The 23,682-nt window shown below is 36.5% G+C and overlaps 2 protein-coding genes across 2 annotated transcripts; both read left to right on the plus strand.

The window, feature by feature from the left end:
- The first annotated feature begins 414 nt into the window (after positions 1 to 414).
- LOC144368670 (vomeronasal type-1 receptor 90-like) lies at positions 415 to 1,347 on the plus strand. Its single transcript, XM_078027827.1, has one exon. The coding sequence runs from the start codon at positions 415 to 417 to the stop codon at positions 1,345 to 1,347; it is 933 nt and encodes a 310-aa protein (XP_077883953.1).
- Positions 1,348 to 19,752: 18,405 nt separating this feature from the next.
- On the plus strand, positions 19,753 to 20,697 carry LOC101957603 (putative vomeronasal receptor-like protein 4). The gene has a single exon (XM_005342502.4). The coding sequence runs from the start codon at positions 19,753 to 19,755 to the stop codon at positions 20,695 to 20,697; it is 945 nt and encodes a 314-aa protein (XP_005342559.4).
- Positions 20,698 to 23,682: the final 2,985 nt, after the last annotated feature.

Genomic DNA, 23,682 nt, shown 5'->3' on the forward strand with positions numbered 1-23,682 from the left:
TGCAAGCCTCCCATATAAATGCATCAATAATTGTACAATTTTTAATATGTACTTGAGGCTGAATTGAGAAGATAAAGATAGAAACCAATTAAGGCACTATGCCAAAGACTTCAAGATGATATTATAAACTAGAACTATTTTCAGTAGCACATTATAATTCTGAATACACAGGAAAGATGATAGCCCCCAAATCATTACACAATCCAGACATGATTTGGTAATAACAGGAAAATGGCACCCGGAGAGTGTCAGAGAGACTTGAATGCTGAAGTGAGAAAAGACTGTGTTGGGGTGAATCCACACTTGTCCTGATGGTAACAGGAGAGGCTGAGATTAATGGGTGTTATACTATTCAAAATAAACTCTTCTTCATTTTCTCCTAAGATATGTACTATGTGATTCATTGCTCAAAAGATGAAAATCAGCAACAAACTCTATGATTATATTGGCATAAGAAATGCATTTTTCTCCAAAGTTGGCCTCGGGATCTCAGCCAACTCCATCCTCCTTCTCTTCCACATCTTCACCTTCCTCCTCCAGCACAGGCTCAAGCCCACTGACCTGATCATTGGTCTCTTGGCCCTAGTCCACATAGGGATGATGACAATTTTGGGGTACATAGCTACAGATGTTACTCTTTCTCAGGATTTTGGGGATGACATCAAGTGTCAATCTGTCATCTACTTGCACAGGTTTCTGAAGGGCTTCTCCATTTGTGCCACCTGCCTGCTGAGTATCCTCCAGGCCATCACTATCAGCCCCAGAAGCTCCTGCTTGGCCACATTTAAACATAAATCCCCACAGCAGACCCTGTGTGTCCTTGTTTTCCTGTGGGCCTTCTACATGTCCTTGAGTGCTCACTTCTCCTTGTCCTCTAATGCTATTCCCAATGTGACCTCAAATGTCATTGTGTTTATTACTAAACCCTGCAAAATTGTTCAAATGAGTTGCTCCTTCAGGCATTTATTTTCTGTATTAGGTGTATTCCGGGATGTCTTTCTCATAGGGTTAATGGCCCTCTCAAGTGGGTACATGGTGGCCCTCTTGTGCAGGCATAGGAGGCACATCCAGCACCTTCACAACACCAGGCCTTCTCCAAAGGCATCCCCCGTGAAGAGGGCCACCTGGACCATCCTGCTGCTCATGAGTTTATTTGTCCTCATGTACTGTTTGGACAGCATCTTCTCCTCCTCAAGAACTATGGGGAATAATGACCCAGTTTATTATTATATCCATATGATGGTGGCCAATGGCTATGCCACAACCAATCCTTTGCTGCTGCTCTGCACTGAAAAACAAATCATTAACTTTTTGAAATCTTTGTGGGTGAAGATAGCGCATATTTAACTAGTGATGATAGATAAGTTTTCTTAATATGCCAATAAACTGGCTTATGAACAGTAAATTATAGCCTACAATATATGCCCTCTGAAGGAAGTTAATATGGAGATATGCATGTTTAGTTAAATCTGTTACTTTAAAAAAGTGAATAACAAATTTATATAATGTCAATTCTTTAATTTTTGAGTTAACACAAGGGCCCAACATATCTACTTAGTGTCAGCAAGTGATTGTTATGAGGTGGCCTTCATGGCCTGGGTGAGTCATTGAAAACACATTGAGAGTGTGTTTTAATAAGTGCTTAAATGAGCTGTATTCTTCCTAATAAATATGTCATACAAATTACCCCAATCCATCAATTGTCCTCTTATTGATCTTTTAAAAAGAACTGAATGTAAGGACTCAAGTTACAGTATTTACACTAGTGCTCAAAGTAGCATTATTAATGATAGCCCATGTTGGAAATACTTCAATGCCCAAAAGCGTATGAATGTATAAGCAAAACATGTCCCTGGCATACATGGGATATTATTCAGCTGGAAACAAAAATACATAAATTCTTGAGGGAATATATCTGATCTGCACTCTTAGAAAGGATCAAAATATTTAACCAGAGAATGGGACCAAAATTGTATAAGGTTGCAACCCAGGTATGCATAATATGTCAAAATACTACCAACTGTCATGTAAATGCAAAACATACAAGTAAAACAAAGCTGTTGGAATTAAAAAAAAAAAAAAAAGATAAAGTGGTAAATTTCTTGTTATATGCATCTTACCATAACAAAAAGTGGCCCATGACTTTCTTTATGTTAAGAGAGACATGCCTGGTTCTGAAGGACAAACAGCACATGTTCCCACTCTTTTGTAAAAAAAGTAAGTAAATATAGTAGAACAGAATGGAATGGTGGTCAACATGGAATGGGAAGAGCAGGCAAAGGACACATGGAATGAGTTCAGTGAAGGGCACCAAAAACAGAATGGAGAAATCACTTCTGGTACTTCTCTGACCCAGTAAGGGAACTATTAGTTAAAACAACCTAAATTGGGTTTTAAAATTAAATTACCAATATTAAAAACCATTATCAGCTGAAAAGATGAAAATCATTATTACTATGTTCTGATTACTACAATTTATATACATGTACTGACTTACCATAATGTAGTCCATAAAAATACATATGTAATTATATGTTTTTTAAATGAGGTTTCCAGTAACCTTCTAAACTACTGTGAAAAAAAATTCTAAAATAAAAAGAATTTTATGCTGTGATTCTAAAGATGTCAAAATATAATTTTTAGAATATTCTAACACTTTTAAGGCATTTTAGTGAATTGGATCCAAAATTTTACCTTTCTAAATATTTTTAGTCGTACTTGGAGACATTTTCTTTATTTCATTTATTTATTTTTATGGAGTGCTGAGGATCAAACCCAATGCCTCACATGTGCTAGGAAAATGCTCTACCACGAAGCCACAATCACAATCCACAAATCTTTTTTCATTTGTTTGTTTTGGCCAAGGATTGAACCCAGCAGTGATTAACCACTGAGCCATGTCCCTAGGCCTTTTTAATTTTATTTTATTTTTATTTTGAAACAAGTTGCTTAGGTCCTTGCTAAGCTAGACTGGCCTCAAACTTGTGGTCCTCTTGCCTCAACCTCCCAAGTAGTTGGGATTACAGGTGTGCACCACCTTGAAATTTATCTGAAGATAGAGGAGGAGCTCTTGTTATGAATTCAGTTAAGCAGCGCTCTGTGCTCTGCAGTCTTTCAAGGGTATGTTCCCTTAGGTGGCAACAGTTTCTTTATTTTCTGGATAACATGTTATATATGAGGTCAAAATGTCAAATCCAAATTGTAGAGGAACACAGGGAAAATTACTGGCCTTGATAATGTGTCATGGAAATTATGAATTTGAAATATTGTTTTAATCAGAAAAAAAGGAAAAAAAATCAGAGTTGCTTTTTTAAATAGATGTACTTTATGCCACTGAATATTTCAAAAGATGAACTGTAGGAAATGTTGCAATGATATATTTTACTGTCATTACTCATATTATCATGACTCCTATCTAGTAATTTTGGCTTTAAAATTATGACCTAAGAAACAACTGAAAATTGAAGACTGGTTCAGGTAACTTGTGAAAATGCTGCACATGTATATCTCCTAAATAAAAAATATTCAAAATGCACAATAACTAATGCCTTAGTTAACAAACACATCCAACAAATTAAAATGATGGTCTACTGTGCCACAGGAGTTGCAGAAAATGACAAATGGAGAAGAAGAAAGGAAACATGAAAAGACCTTTCACAAAATAAGCTCTAGAGACAGCAGGAAGGTGTCTGAAAAGATGCTCAAAAACACATGTCTCTGGAAAAATAAAATTAAAACTACCAGATCCCAATAAGAACTCAGAATAGCACACACTCACTCAAAACAATATTAACAAATATTGCTTGGTGGTAGAGCACAGGAAGAACCCTTGATTGTTGCTGGGATGCCATATACAGTCTCTGGGCAGGAGTGCTCTGGTTTTCTTTTTCCATAATAAAGTTGCCATACGGTCCATGAATCCCACTTCCAAATTTTACCCACATTATTTCTAAACTGATGCCCACAGGAATGGTGTATGTTACTGAAGGCTGCACCTTGTCCCTCATGCCAATTGAACAAGAATGACGTGGTTTTGACAAAAAGGAAAAGCAGGTACATTATTGTTTTGCTATCAATGGAGAAGCACAGGGGGCTCCAGTCCCAGAGGATGTGATTCTGCTTATCACAGGGAACAGAGTTTCTTTTTGTTGTTGTTGTTTTGTTTTGTTTTGGTTTGGTTTTTTTTTTTTTGGGGGGGGGTATTGGGAATTGTACTCAGGGGCCCTTGACCACTGAGCCCCATCCCCAGGCCTGTTTGTATTTTATTTAGAGACAAGTTCTCACTGAGTTGCTTTGGGCCTCACTTTGGCTAAGGCTGGTTTTGAACTTTTGATCTTCCTGCCTCTGCCTCCTGAGACAAGGGCTTGAGCCACTGTGCCCAGCAAAGCAAGGATTTTAAAGAAGCCATTGAAAGGTTGCCTGTTAAGTAGTCCCTCTAGAGGAATTTAATTCACTTGTTAATTTGGGAGACAGAGGTTTCTTAGGTCTTTTGGTGCCATCCCTGAAGTCTAATTCCTTGGTTCCTGTGGTTGGTGTGTGCTCAAAGGCATCTGGTCTAGGATAGGTAAAGGTGATCTTGTTCCCCACTGCCAGGTTGTAGAGGGGGTAAGAGAAGAGAGGAAAAGAAAACATGTCCTTTTTAAAAGAAGCCTTATTGGCAAAGCACCAAAGCATGAGGTGAACGACTTGTACATATGCAAGTGTGGACAGCAGTTTCCTTCACTATCACTGTACACTGGAAGGAATACACACATTCTTTTGCAAATTTATAGAGAAGAAAATATACTTTTATAAAATTTCCATTAAACAAAAATAGTAGCCTTTTCCTTAGCTCAACAATGGAAACGAAACTTAAATGAATTTTACTAAATAAAAGAAATCAGGATGCAAAGGATACTTCTTTCATTCCATCTAAATCCCATTCCTGAGGAGACAATAAAGACAAGACCTGAGAGGACTGGTTTTCAGGATTAGACAAAAGAACAGCCCTTGGGTAACAAGTGGATGTGGCCTGGCACACTGTGCCTGCTGTCCCAGCTGCTCAGGAGCCTGAGGCAGGACCATAAGCCCACAAGTGTGAGACCAGGGTGGGCATCTCAGCAAGATGGTCTCATAAACAAATGAACAAAAAACCCAGAAACAACAACAGCAAACAAAACAATACCAAGGTCACTTTTAAGGTGAATAGTCTTTTCTGTACTGTACGCATAAAATGGATGCCTGCCATTGTTCAAAACCATGGAATTCATTTTGCAAAGACTGAACTCTAATGGGGGTAAGTTAAAAGAAAGACTTTAAGAAGGAACTGAACTGAGAAATTTTGATAAATGCATTCTATCCTCAGCACCACATAAAAATAAATAAATATAAATAAAGTGATTGTGTTCATTTTTTTAAAAAAAAATTGTTATACCAGTTTTACTTACCATTTAGCTTCTGCTGGATCTCTAACTTTCCTAGCCTTATATTTAAAATGTGAATTAAAAAACCTACAAGATTCACTAGGCTTATGAAAAACCAGTTAACACATAAGAAAAAAAGCATCTCTTTTCAATCCAAGCTGCTTGGCTGGCTACCTTGCCTGTTTTCAGCCAGGTTTTTTACCCAGTTCCTCCCTAATGTTCCAACACAAAAAATAAATAAATAAATAAATAAATAAATAAATAAGGAGAAGAATTTTAAATGTACAAGCTTTCTTTTTTTAAAAGAAAAGAAAAAGACTTTCCTAAAAATTTCACAAACTTTCCTTGCTCTTATCTGAGGTAAAACTACACTCTGACCTGATTTAAAAATAATAATAATAATAATAATATTACACCAATGTAAGTTTTAAAATATTTTGTATGAGTTGATGTATTTTTCTGGTCAGTCTTGTTTAATCTAACTATAAAAGTTTTTACATTCTGTCTTTATCCAAAGGCTAATTCCCCCAGAGTTAAATCTCAAATACATCCAAAAATTTCTTTAACACATCCTCAAGAGGATATAAATATGGTTATGTTGGAAATAAGTGTGGTAAGTATCAAGGACAAAAAGGTCAGCTAACCTGAAACTTTTGATTCAGTTTCCAGAATACCTAGTGGATTTCTGTACCTGGCATTTCCAATTGTACAGGCCTGCATTATATCTCTATATTATGTAGTTGATATCAAAATTTATATTTAGACAATGAGTGCTCATAAATAAAAAATTTTAAAAAAATAAATGGATTCAAATAATTAAATTCAAATCAAATAATTAAATAATATATAAAGGTCTTTAAGGTTAAGGCTCTTTGGATTTTCTAGGTGGCCAAACAATAGTCTTAATTACTAAAAATTATCAAAGATACAATATCTATAATTTCCAAATTTTTTTCAACAAAAAAAAATTGATGATTAATGGTATTGATCATGTTGTTCTTATGTTTTATGTTATAATTAAAATAAATAAATTAAATTTTACATAAAAGGGATTGATCTTCATGAGTATAGTTTCTTAAAATCATAATTAAAAATTACAGCTGATGCCAAATTGATCTCTCATTTTTTTTCAGCTATTCAAGAAACAGGATGCTGCCTCCTTCCTTGATTCCTTCTTTAAAACAGAATTTACAAAAAAATAATAAAAGTTGTCAACAATAATTGTAAGTCAACTTTCCACATTTATCATGTCATTGTTATTAATAATTTTTGTTAAAACACCTTATACTTTTACAACAATAGTTGTTAATTGTAATAAAAATATATGTATTAAAATAATGATATTGTTCTCATTTTTTAGGCTATGATATATTGGCTTTTGCTGATATGTATGCTCAATTAATTACTAATGATTATAACAAAATTTTATCTTTGACAGACATAGAGATTCATGTTTTATGTCTTACTTATAAAAAAACCACTTCTTCAATATTTACAGTTTTCATCCTACTATCAATCTGTATTAACTCAATTTTTACCACATATTAATTTTCACATACCTCATAATGGATGACTATCTTTGTTATCTCAGGTAACACATTCTCTTTCTTCCTTGATTTCTACTGTTCCTACTGCAGAGGAAATAACAATGTGTACAGGTGGAGGTAAACAAACAAAAATAATATATGTGTTTACTGATGATAAATGGACTATTATACTTGACCCCAAGTCTCTCCACAACAAGCTGAGTTCACTACATTCTCCTGGCACTAAGACTGTTGTCTAATACTTTAAACATGACTATAGATTCTCAATATGTAACTAAACTTCTTCCTCATATTTTTATAGCTGTGTTATGGCCTTGTTTGGATTCCAAATTACTCTTTTTTTTATCCCTTTAAACTTTTTTGCAGCATCATGTGTCTCCTATCTTTCTCTCTCATATAATCAGCCACAACAAAATTCCTGAACCTTTGATGAAAGGTAACACTCATGCAGATAAAACTATAAAATCCCTTTATTTTCAGAGGCTATAAAATCCCATGGATTTTTTTTCATCAAAATGCTCCATCATTAATAAAGATGTTTTCTCTCTTCACAACAGGCTCATGCTCTAGTTAACAACTGTTCTTATTGCATACACTTTTGGGCCCCCATGTGGGAGTCTGTAAGTCCATGAGGCCTACATTCTAATATGCTTTAAAAATTAATGTTATCCATTTTCCTCCTTTTTAGTCTTACTCCTTTCTTCATGTTTCCATTGATACTCATTCTGGGTTCACCTGGGCTGGTGCCCATAGGTCTAAAAAGCGATATACTTGCATTTCTCACTTATTCTTTGTTTTGCCACCATGGGAAAACCTGCTCATTTAAAAGTGGACAATGCCCCCCACAAATACATCTCATGCTTTTGCACAATTTTATAATCAAAGTAATATAATTTTGAATCATAATATTCCTAATAATCCTATTGGACAGACTTTGGTTAAATGAGCACATTGTACTCTTAAAACTTACCTTTTTAAACAAAAACAAAAACAACTAAAAAAAGAAATCTAGCCTCTCTCTCATATTAATAATGCTTTAGATATTGTTTTATTTATAGATGATGCAGTCTATATACAATAAAAAGTCACAATTTGTCTTCTCCTTTGGATAGACGTTTTATTCCCAAACAGCCATTACAAAAATTTTATATAAAATACAGGGTTCCACCAAACTCAGGAAGACAAGCCCCTATGCCTCTGATCACATGGGAAATGATTGACTGCTATACTTACACCAACAGGTCCAGTTTAGATTCCAGATCAGGGAGTGAGTCCTTCCAATTATGAGTGGACATCAGGGACTTCACAACCTGATCCCCAAGTTTCATTTGATTGTGGATGAGGAGAATCTCACCAAACAAAAGGACAAGGATCACTCTCCTCAAAAGAGAAGGCACTCTGAAAGAGGATTCCAAGTACTAGACTTCCAGTGACTTGGGGAGATATGAAATCATTAACAACTTCAGCTCAACAGCTGTTGGCTCAAATAGGGTTAAAATATACTCCAGAAAACTTAGTTACTATTTTGAGTGCTACACTCACACAAACTCTGTAAATTTTTCAGTCTTAACAATGTTGTTGTTCTGTTGTTGGACCCAGCTGTGGAAGTTCAGTACAGTCTGAGTCCTTCACTTCTAAAACCCATTATAATATCTGGGTTCGCTTGGCTGAAATTGTCATATACCTGCAAAAATGTCTCATGGTAACCGTTGTCCTCTTAGCAGGCTGTGTTCTTACCATCCCCACAGAATTTAATAGGCCACCATCCTGCATAATGCATCCATAAAAGGTCTCTTCACCTTGATGAAAACTGTGATGATTCAGTAAACTTCTCTCTAAGGCAGAATTGAAAGCCTTGTGATTTTCCTTAGTGAGTATCCCTGGACTAGGTGTCAGGGCTTACAAAACAACTATGAAATGGGCCTGTGCTGTAGTAAAAAAATATTAATCTTACCTCTATGGCAATCTAAAAGCTTAATGAAGAACAAAACAACATAATTGAGCTATTCTAAACAATTGGGCCACAATTGATTATTTATTATTACATAATAAAGGTTCTCAGGAGCTTAATAATGTGTGTTGCTTTAACTTAAGTGATAACAGTAATTCTATTTCAAAGAAGTTAGATTACTTTAAAGACATCATTGATAAGGTCTAACAAGATGATGGAGGTTTAAACTTAATGGATTGGCTAACTTCATGGTTACCCAACTTTACGTGGGTCAAACAATTATTCCTAGGTGGATGTTTACTGATACTGGGATTGTTATGTGTTGGTTTCTGTTGTCAATGCCTACCCTAATTTTGCCTCCACCAGCATTAAGAAGGAAACAAATGTTATTTATCCAAAAGGCCTTAAGAAAACAAGAAAGGGGAGCTGTAGTGGTTCTGTGCTTAAGATGAGTTTTCTGATGAATTTTGTGATTGTGGCATTGCTGGCTAGGAAGTTTCTGTACAAAAGTACAGAATGTCTGGCTGCTGGGGGACTTCCATGTAAAAGACACAGGATGCCTGGCTGCTGTGTACGGGTCTGGTGAAACATCGGAGGAAGAGACCACCAAGAGACAGACTCATGCAATTGCAGAAGGGGATTTATTGAGGATCCATTCCAGCGCGCTGGGGCTCCATACTCACTCAAGAAGGGAGAGCAGCCCAGAGCCCAGAGCAGAGGTCAAGCAGAGCTTAAGTACACTTTTTGGGGAGGGTGGGGCTTTGCATACATCAGAACAAATCATCATGAGGCGTGGGAAAATTGAACAACAACTCTCATACATGATTAGCACATTCATTGGCAGGAACAGGTCGGGCGGAGGTGATTGGTCACTCCTAAGCAGGGTACACATTCAAACTGATTGGTTAGGGCCTTGAATGCCTACGTGCCAGGCTACACAGGGTCCTAGGTTATTAAACAACCAGAGGGTCAGGGGGAATATTTACTGGGCAGTTACGGGTATTGTCCTAACAGCTACAGGAATTTCAGGTTTTGGGTGTAGCAGAGGAACTTAACAATACCTAGTCCTTTATTTTTTAACTCAGGCTTTGCAGCTTAGAAACTTTACCCTTTCAGCTGTAGCAGTGTTCTTTAAGAGGGTTTTGACCTTCATCTTAGGTACATAACTTCTGGAAAAAAGGATCTTGCTTGCTTTGTAATTACAATGTCTCACCAAGCTCTGGGGCTCCTGGATCTGCCTGCCTATCAGTAACTTCAGACAATGAACTTTCTTGAGAACTGCATAAACATAATATTGCATAATATAACTGTGAAATGTAACTGTAAAATAAGCAACTTATTGATAACCTAAACAATAATGTAGTTAAGGTACTAATGACCTAATGTAAACTGTTCACATAAATAAAGCTTAGCATTAGCCTCTCAGCCAGTCTGCCACTTTCCTGCCTTTACTCATTGTCTCTGTTTTACTCTTTATTATTATTATTATTTCTTACACTACTCTAATATTTCATTTCACTCCAGTCAGAATGGCAGCTATTATGAAGACAAATAACAATAAGTTTTGTGAGGATATGGGGGAAAATGCAAACTCATACATTGCTGGTGGGACTGCAAATTGGTGCAGCCAATCTAGAAAGCAGTATGGAGATACCTTGGAAAATTGGGAATGGAATCTTCATCTGACCCAGCTTTCCTACTCTTTGGTGTATACCCAAAGGAATTAAAAACAGCATACTACAGCGACACAGCCACATCCATGTTTATAGTAGCACAATTCACAAAAGCTAAACTGTGGAACTAACCCAGATGTCCTTCAGTAGAGGTAGTATATATATATACACAATGGAATATTACTCAGCATTGAAAGAGAATAAAGTCATGGCATTTTCAAGTAAATGGATGGAGCTGTGTAATATGATGGAAAGTGAAGTTATCCAATCCCCCCAAAAAATGCTGAATGTCTTCTCTGATATAAGGATGCTGATTTATAATGGGGATAGTGGGGGAGCATGGGAGGATTAGATAAGCTTTAGAAAGGGAAAAGGGTTGGAAGGAGAAGGGAGTTGGCCCAGGGGTAGTAAAGATAGTGGAATGAGATGAACATCATCACCCTAAGTATATGTAAGAAAACACACACACACACACACACACACACACACAATAAAACAATGGTCCATTTCTCTTTGTAACTCCAGGTTTTCTCCAAGAACCTCCTAGAACAATGATCCACTCACACTATTCTTCTGCTAATCAGCTGCTTTGCTTTCCTGTACTGTGCAGACTCAATCATGTCATTGTTCATAACTATGACATGGAGAAATGACCTCATCCTAGTGTGCATCCACAATGCTGTGGGCAATGGTTATGGCACAATCTGTCCTTTGGTGCAGATCAGTGCAGACACTCAAATAATAAAAGTTTTGCAATTTAAATGGAGAAACAAAATGAGATTCTGACAAAACTGGCCTAAGACAACTTTGCCCCTCTCATTAAGACAATTTTCTCTACTTTATAGAATTATCCTTCTGAATGAAAAACAATTAATGTAATATATTCAATTTTAGATCAGTAAAAGTAATCTATATGACTACTAAGGCCTTGTATAATTCTACCCTATATCTGCATGACAGTCTTGATTTACACCCATGGATTTTTACAGTTTCTTGTTATTCTGTATCTCAGACTTTTATAATATGTACACTTTCTTTGTCCTGCATTCTATTACTTAAAAATTCTCTTAATGAAGTTCCACTTGAGATATATTGTTCCTTTTTCTCTTAAGTAGCTGTGCTGTAATTGCTCCACAATCACAAGCAGGCATGTGGAGGACAGCTGTAGCCAAGCCACTCAGTAGGTGAGGCAGCAGCTTTCCAGTCTGAGGCCACTCTGGGTACCTTGATGAGACCCTGTCCCAAGGCAAAAACAAAAGGAATAAAAGGCTTGTGATGCACTTGAGTGTTCAACTCTCTCTAGATTCATTTTCCTGTACAGATAATAATAATAATAATAATAATAATAATAGTATGGTACAACATCTTTTTTCTGAACAAGTAAACCTCTATGGCTAGCGAGAAGCTTGTGTGTTCTTTCTCCCTAACCCCTCATCATTATCTTCAATGCATGCTCATGAATTTCTTCAATTTCCACTTATTTTGTATCTCAGACCCTTATTCTGGGGTTATTTTCTTTCTTCCTGCATTATCTTTCTTGAGAATTTTTTATTTCTTGAGAATTTGTTTTTATATGTGCCATAAAAATCAAGCAATGCTGATACATCCTACAACATAGATCAATCTCAAAAATATTAAACAAAGTAAACAAAACCAGAAAGAGAAAATCATGTATGGTACAATTCCATTCATGTGAAGTGTCAGCAGTTAATCAGTAAACTCACAGATGGAAAGGGAAGCTGTGGTCACAAGGGCTGAAAGGTTGTTGGGGAGTGTTTTCTTATTGGTTTCATGGTTTTCTTTTGTAGTCAATAAAAAATTAGAAAAAAAAATCAAGGTGATGATTACACAGCAATAATGGGACGGTCACTAAATTTTAAAGGTAAAATTATCAATATTGGCAGAATTTAACCTTGAGAAAAAAATACAAAAGACACTAGAAGTCTACGTCATTGCTAGAGATACCATCTCTTGTAGAAAACAGCCACTGGGAAGCTATGGGATTCCCCATGTCCTCTGGATCCCTCACTCAAACCTTGAATGGTAATTATGGCTTCGAGGAGTTTGGACCCTACTATGTGTCAGGGCCTACTCCAGGTTCTTTATATACTTTAATCCTTACCTTTCTCCAAGGTCTTACAGCATGCTTGGAGGAATCCTTATTTTATTTTATTTTACTTTTATTTTGTTACTGGGGATTTACCCAGGGGTGTTTAGCCACTGAGCCATCTCCGCAGACCTTTTTATTTTATATTTTTGAGATGGGGTCTTCCTAAGTTGTTTTAGCCTCAATAAGTTGATGAGGCTCACTTTGAACTTATGAACCTCCTGCCTCAACCTGCCAGGCCACTATAATTGCAGATCTGAGCCACCACACCATGCAGAATCCTAATTTTACATATGATTTAATTAAGGCTGAGAGACAAACTGAATGTTCCAATGTCACCCAACATGCAGACTAGGGATATGACTACTCATATGAATTCTAAATTAATCATTTACATATGAGAATAAAAGGCCTATTAGTGTTTTTTTTTTTTTTCCTAAATGAAGGAGGCAAGATGAAGGTATTTCACAGGGGTACCAGGAACCTGTTGAGTGTGATGTCAGTGTTCACTGTCATGATTGTGGCCATGTTTCATATGGACACTAATATATCAAAACTCACTGCATTGTTCACTCAATGTGTGTAGTTCATTGTGTATCAGTTTTACCTGAATAATATTTTAATTAATGAAAGATCTGAGCATACAACAGAATAATAGGGATTTTATAAATGCAAAAATGACAGGAAAAGATGCCCAATATTATGGCTCATAGTGAATTGCAATTAACACACCCATAAACATGGCTAAAATTCAAAATTCTGACAATGCCAACTGCTGCTAAAGGCAGAGGACAAGAGGAGCACTCATCCAAGGCTAGTGGGGTCACAATGTGCAGCCCATCTGGGGAGATAATCTAGCAATTTCTTATTAAGCTGTGGTCTAATCATATCTTTTTTGGGGGGAGGGGTACTGGGGAATGAACTCAGGGGCACTCATAAAGTGAGCCACAACCCCAGCTCTCGGCTTACTACATATCTAATGATGAAACGACACCCTAGGTGTTTGGCTAATCGAGTTGAAGGCGGATGTCCATACAAAATCCTGCATGCAAATGTGTGTAACTTCTTGGAATAGAGATGTGGCTCTGTGGGAGAGCACTTGTCAAGAGAGAATAAGGTCTCAGATTGCATCTCTAGCATCACACACACACACACACACACACAAAATCTAATTTCTTTATTTATAATTGCCAAGAAAATGAAGCAACCAAGGTATAATTCAGCAAATTTACATATTATTTGTCAAAAAATGGACACATCCATTAAATGGACTGTGCTTCAGCCATGAGACAGTAATGGGCTGACCAACATGGAAAGACCAGGAGGGGACTTAAGAGGCTAAACCACAGACAACAACAAGGTCAGTGGTTCCCTGGGATTTGGGAGGAATATGAGAGGATGCCAAGAAAAATCCTGGGGCCTTTGGATGTGGAATGCATTGTGTAAGATACCACAGTGATGCCTATTCATGACTGTGCTTCTCCCAATAGTTAAAACAACTGCACAATCAGGCAGGGTGAGCAGCCTGTAATCCCAGAGGCATGGGAGACCAAAAAAACCTAAAAGTTCAAAGACAGCCTCAGCAATTTCTTAAGGCCTAATCAACTTAGCCAGACCCTGTCTTTAAAGAAAATATAAGAAGGGCTGGGGATATTGTGCGGTGGTTAAGCACCCCTGGATTCAATCCCCAGAATGAAGGAAATAAAGGAAGAGAAGGGAAGGGAAGGGAAGGGAAGGGAAGAGAAGGATGGAAGGAAGGGAGGAAGGGAGGCAGGGAGGAAGGAAGGAAGGGAGAGAGGGAGGGGGGAGGAAAAAGAAACAACTGCACAAGTAGGTTAATAGAAACAAATACATCTATACTGATATAATTATACAGTTTTGGTAATTATATCAAATGCATCAAAGAAATGCAAGATGTAAAAACTAGGAGAAACCATGTGTGGGGAGCAGGCACCCAGGCACATGGTTCAGGCTCATGGTCTTCATTATTCTGAGAACCTAAAACTGTTCTAAAAAAAAAAAAAGTTTATTAATTACAACAAACTGAACAAGCTTAGGGTTTTTTCATCTTAGCCAAACCCTAGTCCACGACTCCCTCTTGATGATCAGCAAATGTGTATTTGTACTGAGAATTCAGTAGTCATAGCAGCCCTGTCTTCCTTAGACTCTATTTCCCTGTGAGATTTTGCTGGTTGTTTCCTCTCAGTTGCTCAACCAAGTCCATGTTCACAAATTTTATTTTCTTTACAAAGAAAAGTGATCAAAGGACTTTAGAAGGACACTACAACAGTAGATATACAGAGTGTTCAGATTTTTTTCCATCAGACAACAGTGACTCAGTATCCCTCTGTTCCATAATGTGTGATTCCTAAGGAACATTTGTTCCCAAGTGACCTTCTTACACTAATGATTGAAAAGAAAATTATCTGAGAACCTTTTTTTTAAAGTCTGCCTCATTTCCACCAGGTGACCATTAAACTGAAAGTACTGTTCATTTTACTAATGATCAAGGTTTGACAGGAATTCAAGATAATGGAAGTAAAGAGTTGTGCTCATACACATGAAAGGACAATGACATAATACTTTGTTCATAGGGACAATCCATATCTGGACTTTGTGCATGACAGTGAGCTGCTAGAATCAGGGATCAGGGCCTGTGAATCAGTTCTGACCAGCTCAAGGTCCTCACTGTCCTCACAACTGTGTTTAGTAGAGGTGGACACAATCAGGGCCAGTCAGGAGCTTCCCTGACATTTCTTAGCAAGAGTTAGCAGGAAAATGTTCTCATTTTGGGTGATAGAATGACAAGGAAAGTGTTCCAGGTGACTGACCTTTAAGGTCCTCATGCTGTGACTAATCTGAAATCTGCCAAAGCTGAAGAAATTACCTCCAGATACAAGTGTGGCTCATGGGCCTCTCGGATAGGTTTTGTCTTTAATGAAGGCAATATACTGCTGCATATTGTGTGTGGCTTAGGTGACAGAGGTGGAGACATGGACTATAATAGGGGACAATTTGAGGACCTAAAGCTATTAATGGCAGTAAAAATCACCAAAATGAAGAGAAAACTGTCTCCTTCATGGAGGAGGCCTTTAACCTGTCATCATGCCCAACCAGAGAAACTCCTCAGTCATGAATTCTCCCTTCCCTCATTTCCCTTCCTTCTTCCTACTTACCTCCCACTATTGCTCCCTTCCTGGATTTCTTGCTAGGAGAAGATGTCCCACATCACTCTCCATATTTTCTTCTCAAATTTAAGGCATTTAGAAATCAAAACTGCCTCTGAGGCATATTCATTGTATAGGGGTGTCATTACTCGGAGCTGATATATCTGAGAATGTAACTATGACATTAGTTATTTTTGTTTGGTCACATGTTTTTATTCCAGTCCAGGACTCTTTGGCATCAGTAGAAGAGCCTCTCAATTTGTTTGCTATGAATTCTATGCAAATAATAATCAAGCATACTCTGACCTTGGAAAGAGAGAGCTAAATGTAAAAAGTTTGCATCCAGATGATGCTTGTTTACCATTGCCTGATAATGGAAGAATATATTTTTCTTTTCCTCTGGGAACTCCCTCCCTGCCTACTGCAAGACAGGTGCTGTCAGACTTCAGATGCAACACCAAGATTATCAGTCCACCGAGAGATGAGCTAAAGCTGTCTATCCCATAAAATCTCATCTTGGAAGCCTCAGCTCTATGGAAAGAGAAGGCAGAGGAGACTGCGTTGTTGGCACTGGAGAAATGCATTTTGAAGTCTGCCTCTAACTACTTCAAATCCAGGCACAGGTATTTATTTCTAATGTGCTATAGCACTTCTTTGAATTTGTAATATGATTTATCTGAATTTTCATTCTATCATTTTAAAATTCATAATATTGTTATTATTTATAATATTACAAATATTATTATCTTACATGAGTGATTTTTTTAACCATAAAGACTCACAATTTATAATAATTTAAAAGGCCAGCAATTTCTAGTTTTACATTATTTTCCAGAACTTAAAATGTCTCTAAACCTCATTTGATAATTTATAAGCTCACAGACTCACCTGCTAAAAAGTATTTCTAATATATCTTATTTTGAATAGCAACTTCCAACACAATGTATAGTGTATATTTACATGAAAAAAAAAAAGACACTGCATTCTTTCAAATGGTCCTTGAAACACTACATCAGAATTACTTTACCTTCCTCTTTTTTGCACATAGATATTCAGTGGAGGTGCATTTATGCTTTTTAAATTGTCCTAAAGATGCAGGAAGACAGGAACATAATAGAATAAACAAGTTTGTAATAATTTAAAACATACCATACTATATACTACATATAGTAATACTAAACTATGGGTCGGCATATTGAAAAATTTCTAGAATTTTTCTCTTCTCCCAGCTGTTCTATGAGCTGTAGTTATTCTTTACTAATGATAATCATTAAAAAAGTGTATAGAATTTGAGAAAATTTTCAATTAGCAGAATGAACTGTGCATAACTTTCCTATGCATATATACAGGAACAAACCAGTGAATCTTAACATCAAGTACATTTACAAGAATGAGTTTCTAATAGAATAAGCCATTTTCCATGCTTCTATAATTATATCAAAATGGATTCTACCTTCATGTATATAACTAAAATGAACCAATAATAAAAATTTTTACTTATATTAAATATATTAATGCTTCTAGAATTAAAATAACAAATTCCTTTGTTATAATTGTGCTGAATTTCTTGCAGTAAAGACAGCAGTTTATAATAATATACAGAAAATGTCTTTTATCTTTTCAAGAGAATTTTTTCTCTTCTAAAATATTTTCCACCACTCCTGCCACCCAAATCTTGACTAATGATATTCTGAATTGAAAAATTCCTTCACAAAACACTTTCTAATTAGTTTTGTTCCAGTCACTGAGTTACCACAGACTTCACATTTGCATGTTCATTAAAGTAAATTAAGCAAAATCTGGTTATTTTCTAGGTTAAAGTCCCATTTTGCTGCTTTCTGCACAAATAGCCCTAGGCTTCCCACTGGGTCTCCAGGTAAGGTGAGCCTGCTTTTGTGACAGCATTCCTCCTGTTCTCTCCTCTCTTAACTCTGCAATGCTATCTTCTGTTCTACTTTAGAAAACACACAAATAATTTGGAGAGTAAATATCCCAACAGCCAAAATTAGTGTAAACTCCTCTTTTCTTTGGATTCAGCTTTTTTTAAGTTTTTTTTTTTTATCATAGTTAGATACAATACCTTTATTTTACTTATTTATTTTTATGTGATCCTGAGGATCAAACTCAGTGTCTTGCACATGCTAGGCAAGACTCTCCTGATAATCACAACCCCAGCCCTAGATTCAGCTTTTTAATTAAAAGTATCTGAAGAGCCTCATCCTGATGCTATTTTATTGGGACACTCTAGGATGGTCTCTTTGCCTTGCCATGACTGAAACTCTTGTGTTTCTGTATTAATGTTTATGTGTTTTGCCTATAATTCATAAGCATTATGTCAAGGATATGGACTCTCAATAACTCTGCCTTCCTTTATAAAGTTATTTGGATAAAATTTGAGAGTATAATAAAAATAACATTATGTACTCCATCATTCTCACTGCTCATATGGAGACTCTGGAAGGAGTTATAACTACTTTCACAATGTCACACAGATCAAGAACTTTAAGTCCTGAGATTAAAGATTAATGAGATTGAGTGAGATGCCAGAATTAGAGTCATGGTCCTGCTATTCAATGTGCTGTTTACCATGTACATCTGAAAAATCAAGTGGAAGACAATTGATGTCAGTTCCCACTTCTGAACAACTAAACCTCTCTTAGTACCTGACTGAATAATTTGTACAGGACATTCCCAGTAAGGCATCCCCCATTACTATGGAGATAGCAGGGCTATTTTCTCTAATACAAAAGACTTATGAGAATGAAAACATACTGTGGTATTACTTACAGGGATAAGAACTGTGAAGGAGATCCCACCAACTGTGTCCCTGTTTTCCTGGAATAGATATGGAATGTGAAAACATCTATATTTATTGCATGTAGTAACTTGAAAGTTTGAAGAAATAACTGTACAATCCTAACAGAATCCAAGGATAAAAGTATGTCAAAGAAAACCAATCATGCATAGGCATTTCTTAAATATGGTAGGAAATCCTTAATATATCACATTTACACTCCACACTAAGATTAGAGAGAAAAAGTTATGAACAGTATTACAGTGCTTCATATGTGTCAGACACATATCTAATTACTCATTCCAAAAATGCTACAAGAAAAGTGTAAGCTGGTTGCCATTTGCCCATGAAATCAATTGAAACCTAGGTGAAGTGAAAGTCTTCCCCCAGCTAATAAATGCTGGGACTTGAGATAAATGAAGGTCATGGGAGAAGAGGACAGAAATTACTAAATCCCTTAAAATTCTGCACTTGAATAAAGAAATCATGGGAATAGGCTTATTGGTACTATTTTCCTGAAGGATTCTGATTTCTGCTTATCCAAACTTTACATCCACAGCTTATGGTAAATAAATTTTATATAAGCCACAGTGTTTCAGATATGGCACATGCAAGCCAGAGAAGGGAGCATCTTCACATAGAGAAAGCTGCAGGGAAGATTGAAAAGCAAACAAAAGCTCACCATTAAATAACGTGATTTATGCTACATCAGAAAACATGGTATGAACAGGCTCAAAGAGAGGGGTGAAATCTCATCACTTCCAAGTGATGAATGGGAAGTATGCAAAATCATTCTTCAGAAGAATGCATGATGCTTAAGGTGAAATTTATTCCTTACTTATTTTTTACCTACATTTTCTTTTCTCTTTCAGTGATTTCATGGAACCAGGGCTTTATTCATGCTAAGCCAGCACTCTACCATGGAGCCACCACCAACCATTGATTTGAAATTAACATTAAGACTAAGAGCCTACCCTACTCACAAAGATTTTTGTTGTTTTGTTAAATGATGATTCTATAGATTGTAAGGGAAGGTAGAACTGGAAGCATGGCAATGAAAAAGGTGTTGTTCTCCACTGCCCCTGTTTTTCTCCCCAGATTCCCCATAAAGATGGACCAACATTTCAGTTATGTTGCCCTTAAAAAAGGCTTCTATCCCCAGGCTGGCATTGGGATCACAGCTAACACCTTTCTGCTTTGCCTTCACATTGCTGCAGTCTTTATGGGCCACAAGCCCAGGCTCACTGACCTCCCTGTCACCCACTTGGCCCTAACCCACATCCTCATGCTCCTCACCATGGGCCTTTTAGTGTCTACAAACATTTGGGAAACACAGGACGTTCCAGGTGACTTCAAATGCAAAGTACTTGTCTTCCTGCACAAGGTCATGAGGGGGCTGTCCATCTGCACCACCTGTGTCCTGAGTGTGCTTCAGGCCATCACCATCAGTCCCAGTGGCTCCTGGTTGGCCAACTTCAAACTGAAATCCACAAATCCCATTGTGGGGCTATTTGTCTTCTTATGGGCCCTCATCATGTCCCTCTCCAGCAACCTGCTCCTCTGCACTGTGGCCACTCCCAATAAGACCCAGCCTGGACTTCTGTTTGTCACTGACCACTGTTCCCTTCTGCTCATGAGCTACAGATACAGGAGCCTGTTTCCTGCCTTGGTGGCATTGAGAGATCTCTTATTTCTGGGTCTTATGGTTCTTTCAAGTGCATACATGATAAATCTTTTGCATAGACATAAAAAACGAGCCATGTCTCTTCATACCTCCAGGTTTTCTCCACAAAGATCCCCAGAAGAAAGGGCCACTTACACTATTCTGTTGCTCATCAGCTGTTTTGAGATCTTGTACTGTGTGGACTCCATCTTTTCACTGTTTATAGGCATGACATGGACTGGTGACCCCATCCTGTTGTATTTTCAAATGCGTGTGGCCAATGGCTATGGCACCATCAGTCCTTTGGTGCTGATAAGTGCTGACACACACATAATAAAAGTTATGCAAACCAAATGGAGAGAGAAAGTTCAGCTTCTGGCTAAACTGATGTGAAGCTACTTTGCCACACTCATTAAAACAATTTTCTTTAGTTTATAAGTTTTTCTCTCTGAAGAAAAATCATTAACATAGGAATAATATTTTTTTGTTAGAACAAAGTAATCTAAATACTTAGCAAATATCTTGGGAATAATATTCTGTTGTATGTACATCTTGTTTTAAGTTATTTACATTAATTGTCTCTATACTGGCCCTCCTTAGCATATTATAAACTATTGTAGTTTCCTTTTACTTTGGATCTCAGACGTTTACACTGGGTCTGTTTTCTTTCTTCCTGCATTGCTGTTCTTAAAGTTTCTTTCAGTGAATTCTATTAGAGGCACACTGATGTTTTTCTCTCTGTCTCTCTCTCTCTCTCTTTTTTTTTTTTTTTTTGTCTAATAATATGTGCATGCTTATATCTAAGCTACTCAGGAGACTAAAGCAGGAGAAATGCAATTTCAAGGACACCCAGGGTGACTTAGTGAGATTCTGTCTCTAAGTAAAAATTAAAAGAACAGGAGATGGAGCTCAGAGGCAGACCACCCAGGTGTTCATTCCCTATACCAAAACCACAACAACAACAAAAAAAAAAAAAACCCACAAAACACCATGAGACTGCACTTCTTGACCAAAAGAAAGCCTCCACTAAAAAAAAAAAAAAAAAAAAAATAGAAATAATTGTTGGAAACCATGTGAAGAATTTGAAAGCCCCATACACTTACAGTAAGGATATAAGGTGATTCATTGAGTATTGAAAAGAATATGATATTGCTAAAAATGTGAAAATAAAATTACCATATGACCTACCAATTCCATGCTTAGCTATTTTCCCCAAAGAATTAAAAACAGATATTCAAACACTTGTGCATATATGTTAATAGTAGCACCATTTACACTAGGAAATAGATGAAAGTCCAAATGTTCATCAAGAGAAGAATGGATAAACACATTTGTCTATATGTATTTATATGTATATCCATATCTGAATAAGCATATATATATATATATATGAACAAATATATGATATAAACATCCATATATATGTTTGAATATTACTGTGTCATAACAAATGAAATACTGATACAGAGTACAATGTGAATATATATCTCAATAATATTAAACAAAGTAACCAAAATCAGATATGAAAAGTCACATATGCTATAACTACATTTACATAAATATCCAAAGATTGGAAATCACAGAATCAGAAAAGAAAAAGGTGGTTGCCAGTGGTTGGGAGGGCATGAGAGGGTGAGCATTTGCTAACAGATACATGGTTTTCCTCCAGTGATTGAAATGTTTAGAACAAGGTAAATCTGGTAATTTTACCACAGCATCCTATGAGAATTTAACCTCAATAAAACATAAGAAAACAGTCACTAATATGGCAGTATGTAAAAATGTGGATGTGTAACCGATGTGATTCTGCAATCTGTATTTGGGGTAAAAATAGGAGTTCATAACCCACTTGATTCTAATGTATGAAATATGATATGTCAAGAGCTTTGTAATGTTGTGAACAACCAATAAAAAAAACATTAGAAAAATCCCTGAAGACACAAAAGTCTACTCAACTAAATCTCAAGGTGATAGAGAGAAACTATGGAGTTATTGACTCCCACAAGAATTCTGCATATCCAACCTGAAGCATAGAGGGTAACACTAGGTTCCAGAAATCAAGACCCAACTATGTGTCAGGCACTCTGTTTGCTCATTAGTTACTTTGTCCTTATATTTCCAATATGTTGGGTTCTATTTGGAAGAATCCTGATCTTATAGATGAGTGAACTGAGTCTGAAAGATGAGTGATTGTTCCAAGGTCACCTGCCATGTGGACCAAGGCTCTGATGATTAATATGTGTGACTTCCCATCTACTGTATTATATAACACAATAAAAAGCCAGTCAGTGGTTGTTTCTGGAAGAAAGAGGAAAAAAGAGGAAGAAATTACACAGGACTGCCAGAAACCTGTGGGTGTATATCAATGTTAACTATCTTGATTGTGGTGTTTGTTACATTGGTAAGTAGTTATGTCAAAACTTAACAACATATGTGTTAAATATGTATAGTTTATTGTATTTTAGTATTACCTAAATAAGGTTGTTAAAAAATTGAATGAAAAAAAATAAATAAGCTCCTTAACAAATAAAAAAAATAGGGGATAAACATTTGACAAGTAAGCATAGGAAAAGTTGCTCAACATTGTATGTCATTAAGGAATTACAAATTAAACACACCTCTAAGAATTTACAATATTTAAAGTCTGACAATATAAAGAGCTGTCAAGGTTGAAGAACAAGAGGAACTCTCATACATTGCTGGTGGAGTCACAGAAATGGACCACCACTCAGGTAGACAGTTTGATGGCTTCTTAAAAATCAAAACATACAGTTCATAAGGCCCAGGAGTTATATTCCTTGCTGTTAAACCAATGGAGTTGAAAGCTTCTATCCACACAAGGACCTATCTGTAGATACCTGTAGCTTCTCCATTCACAATTGCCAAGAACTGGAAGCAACTAAGATCACCTACAGTAGCTACTTGCCTAATATTAATGAAAACACTGACACATCCACACATTGGAGTGTCATTCAGAAATTCAAAATACAGGGCTGGAGTAGTGGCTCATTAGTAGAGTGCTCGCCTGGCACGTGCAAGGCCCTGGGTTCGATCCTCAGCACCACATAAAAATAAATAAATAAAATAATGGTATAAAATAAGATTCAAAATAGAAAAGAAAGAAATTCACTACTAAACATGAAAAGAAGTGGAATCACCAGGAGAAACATCCTACATAAAATCCTACATCTGTCTGCTTCCAACTCTATGACATTCTGGAAAAGGTCAAAACAATAGACAATAAAAACATTAAAGGTTGCCAGGAATACAGAGGGAGTAGAAGAGGATGAAAGGGGAAGTACAGGAACGTTTGGGGTGGTAAATCTATTCTGTAAGATGCCATCATGGTAAAAATTGACATTATACTTTACAGTGTTC

Source organism: Ictidomys tridecemlineatus, chromosome 11 (genome assembly GCF_052094955.1).
Source record: "Ictidomys tridecemlineatus isolate mIctTri1 chromosome 11, mIctTri1.hap1, whole genome shotgun sequence".
In the NCBI taxonomy this organism is placed as follows: Eukaryota; Metazoa; Chordata; class Mammalia; order Rodentia; family Sciuridae; genus Ictidomys; species Ictidomys tridecemlineatus.